Here is a 17,259-nt window from a genome sequence, read left to right as displayed (position 1 = left end):
CTAGTGTTATGTGGTCATTTATTTTGTTTTTATTCCATTTGGGTATTTTTACTCTTTTTATCACTATCTGAATACCTTCTTCAACCAAACAAAGCAAGATCCCCGAGCCGGGCCCCTGCTCAAAGGTGAGAGAGTGTGCTTCGGGAAAACGCCACAGGACCTGGCGGCAAGGCTGAGAAGGCATTAGAGAAATCGTGCTGGTGACTATTTGTCCAGGCCCATTCCTAGCTTGTCTCTGGAATTCCTCAACTCTGGCTGGGCCGAGAGTCCAGGGGACAAGGTGAAATGGAGGTCGGGAGAGGGAGAGAGCGAAGGTGACCTGGGAGGGAGTGTGGGAGGCCAGGTGACCTGAACTGCAATCAGAAGGGCAGCCAGGCTGTGAGTTTGCTCTCACTCAAGTCTTTACCTCGACGCTCTGAAGTGGGACGGCCACTGCTTGGGGACTCTTATTCCTGTGCCCCAGTCACCGTACTTGTGACTCCCTTCCACATCCCTCCCTGGTCTAGGTTGGACGCTGCTCAGTGACAGCTCTAAAGGCAGGAAGCTGCATGTCGGGTCTCCCTTGCTCTGCACGCTGTCCCAGGTGTGGGGGCCTGACACACGGGAAAGCACAGCCAGCTCACGGCCCTCGAGCCCTCCCTGCTCCAGCACGCGGGGGCTCCTGTGTAGCTTTCAGCAGGGCTGGAGCTGGCGTAGTCACTCTGTGTGTCCCCAAGGTTTACCAGATGGTGCAGCACTAACAGAGCCAGATCTCTTCACGCTACCTTTGGACAACCATTGCTGTTAAAAAATCTCTGCTTTTCCCATATGAATAAGCATTTCCTACACAGAAGTAATTTTTTTTTTTACTTTTCACAGATACCGATTCATTTCCCAGGATTTAAGCTGCTCATTTTGTCTTGTAGACAAAGTAGAGGCGAACAGTTTCTTGCATTTTGAAGAGCAGTTTTATTCCTCCTGTTCCACCGAAGACAGCATAAATGCAAGCACTCTGCATGTCTCATGGTGAGTTCATTGGTGGTTCAGTTTTCAGACCCTTGAGCTCCTCATCGTCTCCACTTACGTTTCCTCTTTTGACCACTGGACACAGGACTGGAATGAGCTTGGGCCTCAAAGCAGGGGTCCTCAGCCTTTTTTGGTAAAAGCAATGGTTTTGCAATTGCAATTGCAATTGCTTTTTGCAAAAGCAATGGAAGACAATTTTTTTGTGGATGTGGTGAAAGATGGGGAGAGATGGCTTTGGTATTAGATTTGCATAAGGAGCACATAACCCAGATTTCCTGTGTGCACCGTCATGGTTTTAGCTCCCAGAGAATGTAACGCTGCTCCAAACCGACAGGAGGTGGAGCTCAGGCAGTGATGAGACCACGGAGTAGTGGCTGGGAATACAGATTAAGCTTCCCTCACTGGTCTTCTGCTCACTCCCTGCTGTCCAGTCTAGCACCTGAGAGGCTCTGGACCAGCATTCCTCCTTGGCAAAAGGCCTGCCACTGCTGTCTTCATGATGGTTGGCTGCATTACCTACACTCTTGGGCTACTCCCAATGCCCCCAGCTAGTGCAGAGACCTTAAAGCTTGCAACCAGCAAGAATTTGTAGGAACACATTTTAATTGGAGAGCAAGAGAAACTGGCAAGTGACTTTAGCTTCAGGAGTTGATAGAGATCAAGCCTGGCCCTTCCTAAAAGAAAGGAAGAGAAGAGAGAAAAAGACTTCAGTCTGGAGAACTGAAGGCAATACAGACCTCAGAAAATCAGAAAAAATGGGAATGAGTGTTCACTGAGCTGTGGAGGGCTGGGATCCGGCTGCTCGGTACTTCCATCTTGGTTCTGCACTAGTAGACAAATCCTGTGGCTTGAGGGGCCGTGAGGTACCTGCTCACACATGGGGAGCGGAGGGCACAGCGCTCACCAAGTAGCTGCTCCAGCTAGGAGACAGTGGTCTCATCACAGCGTGGCCCACAAGGTTCCAGATATTCGAGATGACTGCACATTTAGGACAGTGGCTGGAGCTTTGTCATCGCTGGCCCTGGAACTGGGCATTGGAATTGGGTGTCCCAACCATCCCTGGAAATGATTATTTCAGTTACTCTCACCATGGTGTCTTCAATAGTGAAGGAGGGAGACAGGCTTGATAAATTCAGGGCTAACACTCCTCGTATTAGAGACACTCCTTAAGTATTCAGTGCGTCTACATGCAGGGCCAAGCAGGGCTCTGACCCAAAGTTTTAAAGTAGTCACGTAGAGGGAACAATGAAGGCAGAGGTGCCAAGCTTCAGCTGCCCACTGGGCATCTTTAGGTCCAGTGTCTGAGATTGCATTAGACTAACACACCAAGGTTAAGATTGGAACCCTGCACGTGGTAGGTCCAGGGGCAGCTTTTTGGTGTGGTCATTATGAGACCCAAATGGGCACTGGATGATAGAATTTTGGGCGCGGGTATTGAGAAAATGGCGGCTAGCTAGAGGATCGGGCAGAAAGTCTCTCTGGAGAAATCATATTAGAAGCTAGAATATGACAACATGGAGAGGGCTAGACAAATGGATAACGATTCTTATTAACCAAGACAGTGCAGCTGGAGGATTTAAAGTCGTGCTGAGACTGTGAAGGCTGAAAACGGGAAGCTGCAAATCCCGCGCCTTTAAATCAACAATTTAACCCATGGACCCAACAGGAAAAGCTGTGTTGGCTTTTGACTGCCCCGCTACACCAGAGGAGATTGTGAAAGACTCTCGAGCTCCAAAGCCAAACGCTGCTCCGCACTGTGCCGGGAGTGCACGCTGGGCGGGTTTCTGACCCTTCCACGCCGTACGGGGAGTACACGCAGCGCGGATTTCTGACCACTCCGCACTGTACCAGGCGCTGCGTGGATTTCTGGCCGTTCTCCGCTGTACCGGGAGTGTACGCTGCGCGGATTTCTGACTGTTCTGCGCTGTACCGGGTGTGCACGCTGCGCGGATTTCTGACCCATCCGCACTGTGCCGGGAGCGTGGGAAAGGTGGGCGGCGTGGACCCTGGTGAGTACTGGGGACCCTGCGACTGCTGGGGTTGGCCAGAGAACATCTTGGAATGGGACAGTGCCCGCCACCATGGGGACATCAATAACACAGAGTCTAGTGGCAGCCATTTTACAGTTGGGCAGAACCTACAGCTCAGTGGCGTCACTGAGCCCCCTGTAGGGAGGGCTAGTGGAAGGCATCTTGGAATTGGGCAGAGCCTGAGTACATGTTGGCTTCAGCCTCATACAGAGAACTGGTGGGAGACATCTTGAGTTTGGGCAGTTCTGCTGTGCTGGTGCTCCTGACACAGAGAGGTCTGGAAGAGAACAGCTGAGATTTGGGCAGGACCCTGTGCCATAGTGACATTAGTCAGCTGCTTCTGGTACAAAGAGAACTGGCAGGAGATACTGGGGCTAAACCAAGCCTCTGCTTGGGGCCCAATAAGCGGATACAAAATAGTCACAACTCAGTGACAACCAGAAAGTACAGCCTAATTTAGGAACTAACTGGCACAGAGGCTAGAGACTAGCCTGTACCGCCCCTGCATCCGAGCCTACCCCAGATAATAGTAAATTGGGGAGGACAGCAAAAACTCAAGCCAGCAGGCTTCTGAAAGGCCCTAAGCAATTCGGAGAGGGCCAGAGAACTCCAGGACAGTCTGAAAGAAACCAGAAACATGACAAGAGATAAAAAAAAAAAAAATCTCCATCTGCCCAACAAGAGAAAATAAGCCCAGGAGAACTAAACACTGAAGAGAACAAGCACAGTAACCATCCACTACTCGACAGCATCAGCCGAAATTAAAAAGTACCTACATGATCTCATAGAGGAATTTAAACTCCTGATCCAAGTGAGGCAAGATATAAAGAGATTAATTAAAGAAATGACAAGCCCCGCCCAAGAGAACACAGATGGAAGAACTGAGGAAATCAGAAAAGAAAGAGAAGCATCTGAAGAAGAATTTAAGCGTAACTTAGAATACATGAAACAGATCCAAAGAGAATATCAGGAAACTAAAAACTCCATTGAACATTGGCAAAATGCCTTGACAGAAACTAAAGACAGCCTTCTGAAACTTGAAGAGAGATTTAGGACATATGAACGTGAAAGAAAAAGCCTCTTAAAAATAACAAGGGACCAGAAAGAAGCAATTCTAAAACTGGAAGATGACAAAAAGATACATAACCTAAGAATAAAGAATGTGAGTGAGGAAGCAGGAACATCCAAAAATGAAATACAAAAAAATATTCACAGATATATTAAAGCAAAATTTCCCATGTATAGCAAAAAGAAATGATATCCAGATAAAAGAAGCATACAGAACACCAGCTACCTACAACCAAAACAGATCTATGCCTAGACATATAATAATCGAGATCCCAGAAATCCACCAAAAAAACAGAATATTAAAAGCAGCCAGAGAAAAGATGCAGGTTACCTATAACGGGAAATCTATCAAAAGAACAGCAGACTTATCAACACAAACTCTTAAGTCAAGAAGGGAGTGGGGAGAAATATTCCAAGTCCTGAAAGAAAAATGTATGCAACCAAAGTTCATATATCCATCAAAACTCTCTCTAAAAATTAATGAAGAAATAAGATACTTTCAAGACAAGGAGGAACTGTGGGAGTTCGTGGCCACCAGTCCAACCCTACAGAGAGCGCTGAAGGACATTACAGAGAAAGAGAGGAAGAGATATCAGGATTACAGCTACAGTGGCAGAGAGGCCTCAGTGAACGGGGCAGACAGTGGAATGAGGGAATAAGGTGGACAAATTATAGTAGAAAAGTGGAGTAGCAGACATGAGGCAGAGACGGTAAGCTAGTCTTTAGTATAGACAGCTCTGAAACTATATTTTAAAAAAAAAAAAAGCAGAGGTCATTGCTAATGGTGTATAACGATTTAAAAGACACCGTAGTCCTAGTGCTATATTTAGATTGAATTTAATTTGTTCTGGTCTGTCCACTCATGTCAGATTTGAGGACACAGACATCTTGACCCAAAAATAGCAGGTTATACCATGGTAACTATCCTTACTTTCCTATTAACTTAAACTGAAATCCTATAATACTTACATTGTCTTACTATGACTGATCTTAATTGAATCTGAATCGTAAGACTATGGGTTGGCCATGGCTGATTTTATTTGAAATTGGTATGCTTGTCAGTATCAACCCTAAAAGTAGAGGCAACTACTCTGAGGATGACAAGATGTAAAGAATATCCATACTGGTATTAATTAGTAACAGCTTCCAAACCCTACAATGCTGCCAAAGTTAAGTTTTTATAAAAATAGGTGATACTATATTTAACTATAATAAGCCAGTGTGGTGGTCAAATCTATTGAAAATAACAAGAGGAAACATAGTAACTATGGAAGATCATCTATATTGTGGTCTTATATGTTTTATCCATTGCATGTTTTTCTAGAAAATTGTTTTGCTGTCTTGCTATGACTTGGTTTTCCCTATAACACAGAGAGGATAGATATATATGTAGAAATTCACACATGGGTTCTTTTTTTCTTTTTAATTATTTATGGGAACAGATTATATAATGTAAGATGTAAAGAACAGATACTCTGAGGAAGAGATGCTAAGAAACCCGAGGCTAATTTAGTAGCATTATGAGAGAAATTCTAGCAATACTAATGTTTGCTGATTAGAATGACATTGGACTGGTTTCTTGAGTTCAATTTCAGCATATGTAGAGATGGGGACAGCTATCACAAAGAGAAGGAGAGATGCGTTGGTAGTTACTATTGTCTTCCCTAATTTGGTACTTGAGGACCTAAAAAGTCTTCAATGATTTGATTAGTTCTATAATATACACTATAATATACACTTATATACACAAGTATATAAGGTGGGTGAAGATGGGGACAACTATTTGTAAGAAACTAGAGACAGTTAGATAGACAATCAAGATCTCCAGTGGGCCTGCTACGAAATCTGTATTTCTTTAAATTGTTTTTTTAACTGCTATGTTCTGTTTTGATATGTTTAATCTTACCCTCTTTGAGAAGTAAAACAAATGTGTAGGACTGATAACCATGTTACTGAGCTCTTGTTCGATCATAGAGTAGAAGGGTTTGTAGTGTCACTTTATGAATGTCATTCTAAATGCTTTAATTCCATAACATGAACAGCTACTTCTAAGATGACAATGTGTAACTTATCAACCAGCAATTTCTTACCGTTTGTTTTTCTGTAAGTTTGTATCATTTCTACCCTTTTTTAAAATCTCCATGTATTCTTTTGTTTCCTTTTCTTTAAATTATAAAAAAAAAAGAATTTTGGGCGCAGAACGGAACCATCTGATAGGATTTTCGGCGTGCCTGAAAAGATAAGAAGTATGAAATAAAAATGACCTTTATTTTAAGAATGTGGGGAGTGACCCCCTGACTCTCCAGGGTCTGGCATTCTCTCTGAGGGACACAAGGTGTGGGGGCACACATGTAGCTTAGGCTTAGGGTGGTGCCTAAAGGGCATTAGTGATGCACGGGAGCCCATTGGTATTCATTTGGCTCCACAGGGAAATTGCCTAGGGGCAAGAAAAGGTGACCTCAAGATAGAGCCCCCTGTTGTGCCTCCAAAGCTTCACAGGCTACAGTGTCCCATCTGGGGCAATATTCTTTCAGAAAAGATCAGGAAAAAGTCATATTCAGCGAACTTCTCTTTCTGCAGGTAAGTTTCTGGAGGGCAGTTGGTGGTCCCCAGGCCAGGCTGGTCCCATACTGACACACTGGGAAACCTTTGGCTGTTTGTATGCTGTTCTCTCCATGGTGGTCTCAGTTGGCCCAGTTTGAGCAGAACCTTCCTCTTCATTCCCCATGTCCCGCAGGGCATTGATCAGAGTGGACTTTCCTGTTCCACTCTCCCCTGTCAATTCTATGCTCAGTGGAGATTTATCGATGTCTTTCAAAGCAGAGCTAACTATAGAAACTGCTTTTGGAATGTCCCCCTTCTCCAGAAAGTACTCAATCAACCTGCTGGCTTCCTCTGAGAGGACTTTGCTTTCCTGCTTGAAATTTTTAAAATACTCGCTGAAGCTGGAGGCTAAGGTCTTACTCTCTGTGCTGGAGTCTGCGGAAAACAGTTGGCCCATGGCTGTGAGCAGTCCAGGACTCTAGAAAAAAGACACAGTGGGAAGGTACATAGGATGTTGTTTGGTGTCTATGGCAATGGATGGAAGCATTTTCTATGCCAGGGGACTGGGGAAGCCCTGGTGTCACCAGGTGGCTGAGTGACCTCTTAGCCACTAATGGACATGGAGTTGGTGCCACGGGCTCCTCTTCTCATAAACAAGAGGGGAGACCTTGCCAGCTGGCAGCTACAGGGGCTTCTCCTTGTTATGTGTAAAGCAGATCCCTGGAGCTCCTTTGAGAAATAAAGTGTTTTGCAGTATACAGCCAGCAAGCCCGGGAGCTGGACAGCCACACGCAACCAAAGGGGAACCGACTAGGGGCACCTCAGCCACGACACACGTTGGCTCAGTGCTGGGCATTTCCAGGGGATGTCAGTGGGGAGGACACGTGGGAGGGCATGGGCGTGTCTGCAGAGGCTGGTCCTGAAGAACTGAGCAGACAGGGAGAGTGGGGGTCCAGTGCCAGGAACTGGAGGAAACAGAGGTGGACATCCACTTCTGCCCCTGTGCGAATGTCAGCCACACAACACCCATGCTGCTGTGCTCTCTCCCACATCATTTCACAGTGCTTATGACTACTTCCTTCTCAACAGTCCACTTGTGGCAGCTGGGCAGAGCCCTTCCCAAGGTGCCTGTCCCCTCGTCCTAGAGCCATTCAGACTGCGCTCACGGAGTGTGAGGTGGAGAGAGACTGGGGAGAGGGGGAGGAGGATTTATTAAGGGCCTTGAGTGGATATCCATTCATAAATCCTCCTGGCATCCTGGTGGCTGTGCAAGACCATTCTAAGGTTCCTCCCAGTCACATGAAGGCTCAAGGACTCTGACAGGTTGTGTCCTAACTGTGATCTAATCCTTAGCAAACCAAGGTCAGGGCTGGGATCCAAGGGAAAGTCCCCTCCAAGTGCAGAGCTCTTTAGCAAGAGCCAAAGGCCAAGGCCAGCATTTGGTGGGGAGAGGTCCATCCAGGGATTGGAGTAGAAAACACGGACCCCTCAGCACCTCTGGTTTGATGAGAGCCCTGGGCTCTGATTGAGTGTCTAGGTGTGAGTCGGGGATGTGTGCTGCCAGAGGTTCTCGGGGCTGGCCCTGCCACTGTCTTTCACAGGGTCCTTCAGCAGTGCAAGGGAAAAGCCTGTCTGTGACCGCTGCCTGACAGTATCCGAATGCTTGCACTGTCTGTGTGGTTTATAGCTGTCCACGCACCACCCCTCCTCAGCTTGCGTACCCCTTACAGCCCAAACTGAGCAAACAGTTTTTCCCCCCTCACAGCCACTGAGCTACCTATTCTTAGGTCTCCAGTAATTCCAAAATTTTTTCTCACTCACCAGGTTCTTGGAGAAAACAGGTTTCTGCTGTCAGAGTTGAGCTCTTGTATATATCCACTGGAAGAGCTGAATGTGCTGGGTGTGGTGAAGCCCTGCTGCCCACACCTGCCCTCACCTGTCCACCTGTTTTATGTCTGGTTGTAGATTTATTTTGGTTATGGCTAGTTGGAGTTCTACGTGGCTTACTTAGCTGCGTGTCAGATCCTTTCCCCATGCATTACAAGTTTTCTGCATTACTTCCGTAAATAGTCTTTTAATGTCATTTATATTGACTGCTTTTTTGCCGACACCTACCCTTCATAAAATATTTTTCTTTCTATCATCTTGCAGCCGTTGAATTGTTATTTGCAGGTTCCTTGGGATTTTTAAGAGATCTTTCTTTTGTGATCACCAGCTGCCATCCTGTCTTCAAGATCTGAAAGTCTCTCTTCAGTTTCTTTCAGGCATTTTAGCCAGCTGTTAATGGAAGTTTTAATTTCCTGGATGTCTCTGTGACTCTGTTTCCCGCACTGTAATTCCTTTCCAATGTTGTTCATTCAAGGTTTCCATCACTTTCCAGGGCTCCTCTTGTTATCTAGGTCTTCTTTAGATGTGCCCAGCATTTCCTTCACTGTGCTTGCCATTTGTTGATTTACCTGAGATGTTATTTTTCTGATTACATTCAGAGCCTCATGAAATTGTTCTTTATTTCAGTTGCCATCTCTTCAGAAATTACAGGAGTGTGACTTTCAGCTTCTTCTGTGTCTGTGTCTCATGGAATTGTTCTCTGAGGCTCGGAGGTCTGAGACCTCCTTTTGCTCTTTCGTCTTGGCATTTTCCTGAGTTCCTGCTGATGAAGCAGTTGTGGGTCTCAGGCTCCCCACGTTGGCTGTCATCCACAGTGCAGAAGGGTGGGCGATGCAGCTGGGTTTCTCCTTACCTAGGTTCCCAGGGAGGCCCCGGCTTCCCCATACATAGACAGCTACACTGAGGCTCCCTTAATGTCAGCTGGCATGCACAAGCTGGCCAGCTTGTTCTCCCAGCCAGTGCTGGTACTGGGCCCCGTTGGTGGCTGGCAGGCTCACAGGGGCATCTGTGCTCAGTTTCTTCTTCTGGTGTTTACTGTTCTGAAGCGATGTCCACGTTACATTCCGGAGATGTGCTGGGTGTGGAGCTGATCTCAGCCTCTGGATGTGGGGCTGGGACTGGTGTCCATTGGTAGAGGTCTCCAGAGCCCAACTGCTGCCTCCTCACTGCTGATTCCACATTACTGGCTTCTCTCATCACTTGTCCTCCAGAGGTGTGTGTGCATTCTGTGCCAGGCTGTGGTCCTGGGTCCTGGGGTTCCCATCAGTCTTACACTCTTGCAAATGGCCTCCCCTCTGGGATGCAACAGATGAGGCTCAGATTGCAAACTCACTGCCTTCCAGCCAGGCCTCCCTGTGGGATGGGATGGAGGGGAGCAGAACACGGACTCCTGTCTCCCAGCTGGGTCACCCTCCAGGATGTAATGGAGGAGTGCAGAGATCCACTGTCCTTCAGCCAGGCCATCCCCTGGGATATAACTAAGGGGCACAGAGCATGGACCCACCGTCCTCTGGCTGGGCCACCCTCAGAATGTCTGTGTTCACTTTGTTTATCTCTCAGTTTGACTCTTGTTTCAGATTCCACCCGTAAATGACACCATGAAATATTTTCTTTTCACGTGAGGCTCCCTTCACTTAATATAAAGTCATCAGGTTCATCTCTGCATTGGACAGGGGACAGAGACTGACATGAATCCCATGGCCAGTGAGGTAACCAATGGTGGCACCCAGTGAGACCCTAAATGAGACCCAGCAGAGTCCCTGGATGCCAAGGCCCCTAAGACTCTGTGAGTTATGAATGCATCCATAGGTTGTGGGCCAACAAGTCTGCACCCATGGGAGAGGCTGTGGAGCTCTGTGCCCCCAGACCCTGCCCCTATGAGCCCTCTCTGGGCAAACACAGCAGCCTCTTGCTTTCTGTGAGTTCTTCTAATGCACGTTTGGATTTGAGCCCCTTGTTTATCTGTTCCTGCCTAGAGTCCCAAGTTCTGCTGGGAGTCTACAGTAGGTTAACAGAGACAGTCCTTGAACAGGAAACTCCAGTGCCAACTCTCTGCCAGGGACAGGGACATGGCCCACACCTGCTGCTGCCTGGGCCTCACTGCCATGGAGTCTGGTCTGTGGGAGCTCACAGGGAGGCCCTGAGTGGTGTCAGCCCAGGGCTCAGCCCCCTTCTGTGAGTCTGGCTCAGCTCCTGCCTGGCCAAAGCTGGAGTCTGCTCATGGTGACCTGTGCCCAGGCCCTGGGACGCCCTGTTCTCTCCCCACACAGCAGTCCTCCCCAGTCCCCGAAAAGCAATGAGAAACAATGACCAGGGTGCCTCTCACTTCCCCTGCCTGGCAGTGGCCCTGCTTCCGGGAAGAGCACCTTCAGTGTCACTTTCCTGTCCCTGCAGGGTCAGGGCCCTGAGCTCTGGGCTCCTCCCTTCCCTGCTGCTGCTCAGATTCCTGCCTGAGGAGGGAAGAGCCTGGGGAGGTTTCAGTCCTCTGCTCCTCACTCAAGGTGCAGTTTTCCTGTGTGCTGAGCCTGGCCCTGACCTGCACTGCCCAGGGAGGACAGGTGTGGGCAGCAGGGCTTCACCACACCCCGCACATTCAGCTCTTCTAGGGGATATACAGAAGAGCTCCACTCTGACACCACAAACCTGTTTTCTCCAAGGACCTGGTGAGTGAGAAAATATTTTGGAATTAATACATGCTTTAAAAATAGAAGTGGAGATCAGTAAGTCTGAAGAGGGGAGAACCTGGACTCTTGCTTCCAGGCGTTATGAACTCAGAAGGGTGAGGAGGGGGGGAGGGGAACAGCCATGAACCAAGCCGAGAGTTTTAATACTTTGGATGTTTCCAGAGGCCTGTCAGGCTGCCCTTTGCACTGCAGAAAGGTCACGTGACAAACAGCAGTGGCCGTGAGAAGGGTCCTCTACTGAGACTCCAGCCTCACACGGCCATCTAGGCACCTGAACACTTCCCGTTGGGAGACAAGGGCTGTCCTCCAACCAGAGGGGTGCAGACCCCGGCCGTCTTCACTCTGGGCCTCGGGGACTCCCGTCCTCACCAAATCGTGTGTGTGTCTGTGTGCTGTGCCTCTGCAAAGAGCTCTGAGCTTGCAGGAGGCCTGATTGGCCTTGAATCCCAGGCCAGACACTTACTAAGGGTCAGTCTGTGGTTGCCTCCCACCACTCAGTATCTTTGAGCCCTGAGCTGAAGGCGAAAATCATTAGCGTCTGTCCAGCCACTAGGGTGAGATGAGGAATTGTGTGCACGTGTGCACGCACTGCTGAGGTTTCCCTGAGCAAGGCTGACTGTGGTGTGCCTCCCTCCCTCCCACTTCTCTCCTGCTCACACCCGGCTGACACTCCTAACCGCTCTACATCGAGGCCCCAGGAATCCTGGGGAGTGCTTTGCCCTGGCTATGGCACCTTAATTGTGGAGCAGAAACTAACATTTAACAGAGGTCCAGGCACAGCGTATGGCTCTGTGTGGCACTTGGACATCAGGCGTGGCTCTGTGTGGTCGGAATTTGCTGAAGCCACAGATTTGTATGTCCTCACCTGTTCTCTCCCATTCCTGTCACTTGGTCCCCGCTCCCTTATGTGCTCAGCACCAGTCTCAGCAGACACTTCCAAGCCCTCTGAGGTGACCCCACCCTGACACCTCTAGAAATGCACAAGGTGATGCCCCGAGGCTGAGGTCTCGCTAGCCCGGTCCTCACTGAGGCCCTGGCTGGACACTGCTCTCTAACTGTCCGGCTATCTGACTCTGTGTTTTGGGATTCTGTTTTCAGAGGAGCTGCAGGGTGCGGGGCGGGGAGCTGCTTTCCCACCAGAATGTGTTGGCCATGCAGCTGCCAGCACTCAGAGTTCCCCTCCCATTCCGTGAGAGACCCCCGATGTGTAGGCAGAAGCGCTGACAGTTGGCTCATTCGTGGCTACTGCATCCCTGCTGCCTGGTGACATCAGGCCTCCTCACTTCCACCTCCACGGAGTAAGCTTGCATCCCTGGTCACGGACGCTAAACCAGATCTTGTATGCGTGCCCAGAACAGTTATTTCTCGGAGTGTCCTTGCTACTCCTGCCCTCTGGGCTGCAGCAGGTGACTTCCAGGAGGCCCTGGAAGGACGTGCCCAGTCCCAGACTTGCAGCCAGAGGCACTACTTCAGCCTGAGTGCTGCCCGGATGTCAACTTGACTTGAGGTTTCTTAGGTCCTGGCCTAAAAATTCTGTGCTTGCTCTCTGTGAGGTGCAGGTCTTGTACCTCGCTCATTATATTTAGTCCTGGGCATATCTTTCTTGGTACATTGTCTTAAAGGAATGATTCTTCCATTATCAGGCCCAGGCTGTAGAACCAGGACAAGCCACTGCCTCTGGGGAGGTGACAAGGCCTCCTTAGCTAGCTGCATGTGGCAGGACCCCTTCTAGCCCCTCCTGCAGCCTTTGCTCACACCTGTCCTCTCCTGTGACTCCCTCTGCCCTGACAGGCCCAGCAGCTTCCCTCTCTGCCTGGCTACCTTTGGTGAGGGCTCTCCAGAGGAGGCAGGCTGGCTCCTGGAAAACCCCAAGCAAATAATCCCCATGTTTTCCTTTCTTTCTGTTCATACCTCTATTGTTTAGAATACTTTTCATTTTAGAAAAAATATTTGTAGACTCTGCAGAGGCTTCTGCAGAGACACTGTCCGCGTCCTCCTCCGGAGTACAGCAGAGGGGCCCACCATGACGCAGCCTCAGCGGCCCAATGGGAGCTCAGACTGGCTCTCGGAGCCAGTTGCCGACGGGTGGACAAACATACGGAGCCAAATGTGTGGTCACACCAGCTGTCTCTCGTCTAAAGTCCTTTGTGCTGGGCCTTCGCATGCCAGCCTTCAGCCCCTGACAATCCCTGAGTTTTCAAATGTTTCATAATGTTGCCTTTTCTAGAAGCTCATGCCTGCGTCCATCTCAGTGTCTTCTCGGTGAGGGGTCTGCTAAGGTTTCGGCTCCTTTTTCATAGCGTTGTTTGTTTTCTTATTGTCCGGCTTTAAGAGTCCGCTGCACAGTTTGAGTTATACTATTGCAGGTCGCTTGTAACTGTTTTTCTTGAAACACGGGCCCGGCTGGCTCCAGTCCCTTTGCGCTGAGCTGTGCCCCGGCTAAGTGTGCCAGGCTAGTCCTGCATCGTGGCCCTCCTGCCTCTGCCTCTCAGCCTACTGGGATCACAGATGTGCACTGCCACACGTGGGTGTTTGCAGACACTTTTTGGCCAGTCCGCAGACTGTCTTCGCTCCCTTGCTACTGCCTTACACAGTGAAAACTCTTAAATTTTAACGAAGTGCACCTTGTTGATTTTTTCATGTTTATCTTTTCTGTTCTTTTTTTTTACCCACCTCCTCCTGGGTCCTACGGGTTTTGTCTTGTTGCCTTCTTGGATTTCTGTGGTTTTGCCTGTTACATTTAGGTCCATACCCAACTTAGGTTCAGTTCTGTGAAGGGTGTGAGCTCCGGATCACAGGGCCGGCCTGGGCCAGCGCTGCTTCCAGAGGGAACCCTTGGTCCTCTGGGTTGCCTTCGCCTCTTGTCTAAGCTCCCTTGACTGCGCTCCTGTGAGTTACGCTGATTCTGTGCCTTGCTCCACTCGGTACCTGTCTGTTCTTTCACAAGCACCACACTGGCGTGACCATTGTAGCTTTAGGGTCAGCCATGCAGCCAGGCGTCACCTTCACACAGCAGAGGGACGTGGTGCTCAGCCGCTACCTTTTAGATGGCCACCGCATGCAGTTATTTTCCTAACAACGAAAACAGCTAAAACAATATAACTAGTAGGAGACACAGATATTTCCACAGGACATCAGACCTTGAAATTAGTGAAGAGATCCTGAAGGAGCAGGGCAGTCCAGGCCCTGAATGAGCCTGGGGCGGGGCCAAATCTGCACCTGGCCCAGAGGTGCAGGCCAGGCCTGGGGGCCCAGGGAAGGGGCTGGGGGGAGGCTCTGTGGGGATCTAAGAGGAAGCCCGAGGCCTCCCTGCTGTGCCAACCCCTGACCTTCCCCTGCAGCTCCCTCCAGTGCGGTTGGCACCCCCAGGTCCTCCTCCTGCATACCGTCTACATAGAGGACGCCACTTCTGCTTGTTACAGCCTTTGCACGGTTTGTAAAAATTTGAAGATGAAGAGCCAAACCTCCTCACAGCAAGCCTGGGGTTTCATTCGCTCACATCTGGAGCAGGGGAACCTTCGGGAAGCGGCTTCTGCAATCAAAGCTGCCCTGGAAGACATGGAGAATGAGCCCCTGAGCATCGCAGTGACAGGGGAGAGTGGAGCAGGAATGTCCACTTTCATCAATGCCCTGCGGGGGACGGGGGATGAAGAGGAAGGTGTGGCTCCCACGGGGCCGGTGGCGATAACCCTGCAGGCAACTGCGTACACTCTTCCAAAGTGCCCGGGGGTGACACTGTGGGACCTGCCCAGCCTCGGGCGCCCTGACTTCCCACTGCAGGAGTATCTGAAGGAAATTCCTGAGTGCGACCTCTTCTTTATCATCTTTGCTACCCGCCTCAAATGCATCGATATAGAGTTGGCTAAAGCTATTGCACAAATGAAGAAGAAGGTGTACTTTATTCAGACGAAAATTGATAATGCTTTAGTCAGTTGTCAAAAAGCGCGGCCACTGACCTTTGATAAGGACAAGGTCCTGCAAGAGATCCGAAATTGCGGTCTGGCACAGTTGCAGGAGGCCAGGGTGGTAGCCGATAAGATCTTCTTGGTCTCCAGCCTTGATGTGTGTGCCTACGACTTCCCTGAGTTGCAGAGCACCCTCGTGAGGGACCTGCCTGCCCACAAGCGTCACGCCTTCATGCAGCGCCTGTCCAGCGTTACGGAAGCCGCTGTCAATGGGAAGAGAGATTCCCTGAAGCAGAAGATCTGGCTGGAGGCCCTGAAGGCCGGAGCGTGGGCCGCCGTCCCTCTCGTGGGCCTCTTCAGTGACAGTGAAAGAAAGAAGCTGGAGGACACCCTGAGCCTGTACAGGTCCCACTTGGGCTGGATGACGAATCCCTAGAAAAGATGGCCCAGGATTTGCACGTGTCCCTGGAGGACCTCAAGGCAAACCTGCAGTCTCCAGACTTGCTGTCAGCCGAGAGCGATGAGTCCTTCTGGGAGAAGACAAAGCAGATGGTTGAGATGGTTCTTTTAGTCACCGGAGGACCCATTGCCACCGGCCTTCAATTTACAAAGACATTTTATTTACAAAATTATTTCCTGGACATTGTGGCAAGTGATGTGAAAGCTCTCCTTGCAAAAGAAGACCTTTTCAGTGCCTCTGTTGGCTCTGCGGGGCTACAGAAAGAGGGAAACTGAGGTGGCCTGAGCCTCCTGCTCTCCTGGCTCAGGGCACTGGGGTGGCTACTGAGGTCCCCTGAGGCAGCTGGCCAGGCTGGATGCGCTCAGATGTGACCCCTGCTGGTGAGCATGGTACAGGAGGCTGGCCTTATGCCAAGAGGAGCGGACATCTCACTGTGACTCCGCAGCCTGCTTCTTCCACACCAGGGACTCCGCTCACCGAAGACGCGGCAGCCAAGAACTGCTGGGCGGTCCGCCACAGCCCAGTATACGTTACAGGGAAGTGTGCATTGCATGTCTGTAATGTCCCTGGTGTTCTGCCACAAGTGTTCATTCCTGTCATTATAGGACAGTCAGTGCTGACTACGGTCCTTCTTGTTCCCTCCGGGTTTATAGTTTCAGGTAAACCTGAAAGGCAGTGAGCTGAGCACTGTGTGTGACCAGATAAGGCAGAGAATCCGCAGCTCAGTGAAACTTTCCTCCAGGGCCCTCCTGTGAGGACAGCGGGCAGGAATGCCTTGCAAGGAGTGTGCACTGCAGCCGGGGATCCCGCTCTTCAACACAGAACGTTCCCCCTGGACTTCAGAGGGTGAGACACCGGAGAGGAGAGCATAGTAATAAAATTAAGCTGGACAAAAAGAAGAGGCATTAAAATTTCTGAAATATATGAAAACATGTCCACCTATTAAGAGAAGTTAAATTAGAAACTACACTAAGATCCAACTTCTCAGCTATTGTAGTTGGGAAAACTGCAAAATCTAATTTATGGGTGAAATTGTAGAAAATGGCATTTTACATATTAAGCTGCTGCCAATAGAAAAATGATTAAAAACCATGCTTGGGAAATTAAACAGTCTGCATGAAATCTCTACATGTGTTTGACCCAGTGAGCCCACTTTGAACACTACGCCACAAAATTTGGAGAAGTGCAAATAGCTAAATGCTGAAGGTTACTGAATGCAGCTGTTGGAAATGGGACGTGGGAAAGATTGTAAACAGCTCGAATGTTCTTGAACAGGTTCCTCCAAAACAGGAGCCTTAATAGCCAGGGCAGGAAGTAGGGATATCCTGCCCACCCATTCCAGAGTGTACCCAGTGCCAGAAACACTGTGATAAGTTGCTTCTGGTTCAAGAAAGCTCAAAACAGAAACATATTTTGCACGTAGGTTAAAGAATGGAAACAACTTTGAAATAAAATGTCATTTTTTGTTTCTTTTGCTGGATTTTGGGTTTTTGAGACAAGGTCTTGCTACGTAGCCCAGGCTGGCCTTGAAGTCATGGCCACCCCCCAGCCTCAGCAACCCCAAGGCTGTGATTGCAGGCCTGTGCCACCACACCCAGCCAGACATGATTATTTTTAGAAAAAAGGTGTTTCTGGGTGGAGAGACAGAGAAAAAAGCTGGAGATCATTGAATACAT

At 49.4% G+C, this 17,259-nt stretch overlaps 1 protein-coding gene across 2 annotated transcripts; it reads left to right on the top strand.

Annotated features, from left to right (window-relative positions):
* Positions 1-8,741: 8,741 nt before the first annotated feature.
* LOC134471567 (T-cell-specific guanine nucleotide triphosphate-binding protein 2-like) lies at positions 8,742-17,056 on the top strand. Of its 2 annotated transcripts, none has more exons than XM_063230540.1 (2): positions 8,742-11,197; positions 14,641-17,056. In XM_063230540.1, the coding sequence occupies exon 2, from the start codon at positions 14,669-14,671 to the stop codon at positions 15,557-15,559; it is 891 nt and encodes a 296-aa protein (XP_063086610.1). In that variant the 5' UTR covers positions 8,742-11,197; positions 14,641-14,668; the 3' UTR covers positions 15,560-17,056. The 2 variants fall into 2 exon arrangements, with proteins under 2 accessions (XP_063086610.1, XP_063086609.1); XM_063230539.1 differs by having other exon boundaries at positions 8,754-11,197; positions 14,560-17,056.
* The last annotated feature ends 203 nt before the right edge of the window (positions 17,057-17,259 follow it).

Source organism: Cavia porcellus, unplaced genomic scaffold, assembly GCF_034190915.1.
Source record: "Cavia porcellus strain 051 isolate PalLab524CR breed Dunkin Hartley unplaced genomic scaffold, mCavPor4.1 scaffold_19, whole genome shotgun sequence".
Taxonomy (NCBI): Eukaryota; Metazoa; Chordata; class Mammalia; order Rodentia; family Caviidae; genus Cavia; species Cavia porcellus.
The sequence above is the reverse complement of the archived record's forward strand: the minus strand, read 5'-3'. Positions and strand labels throughout refer to the sequence as shown.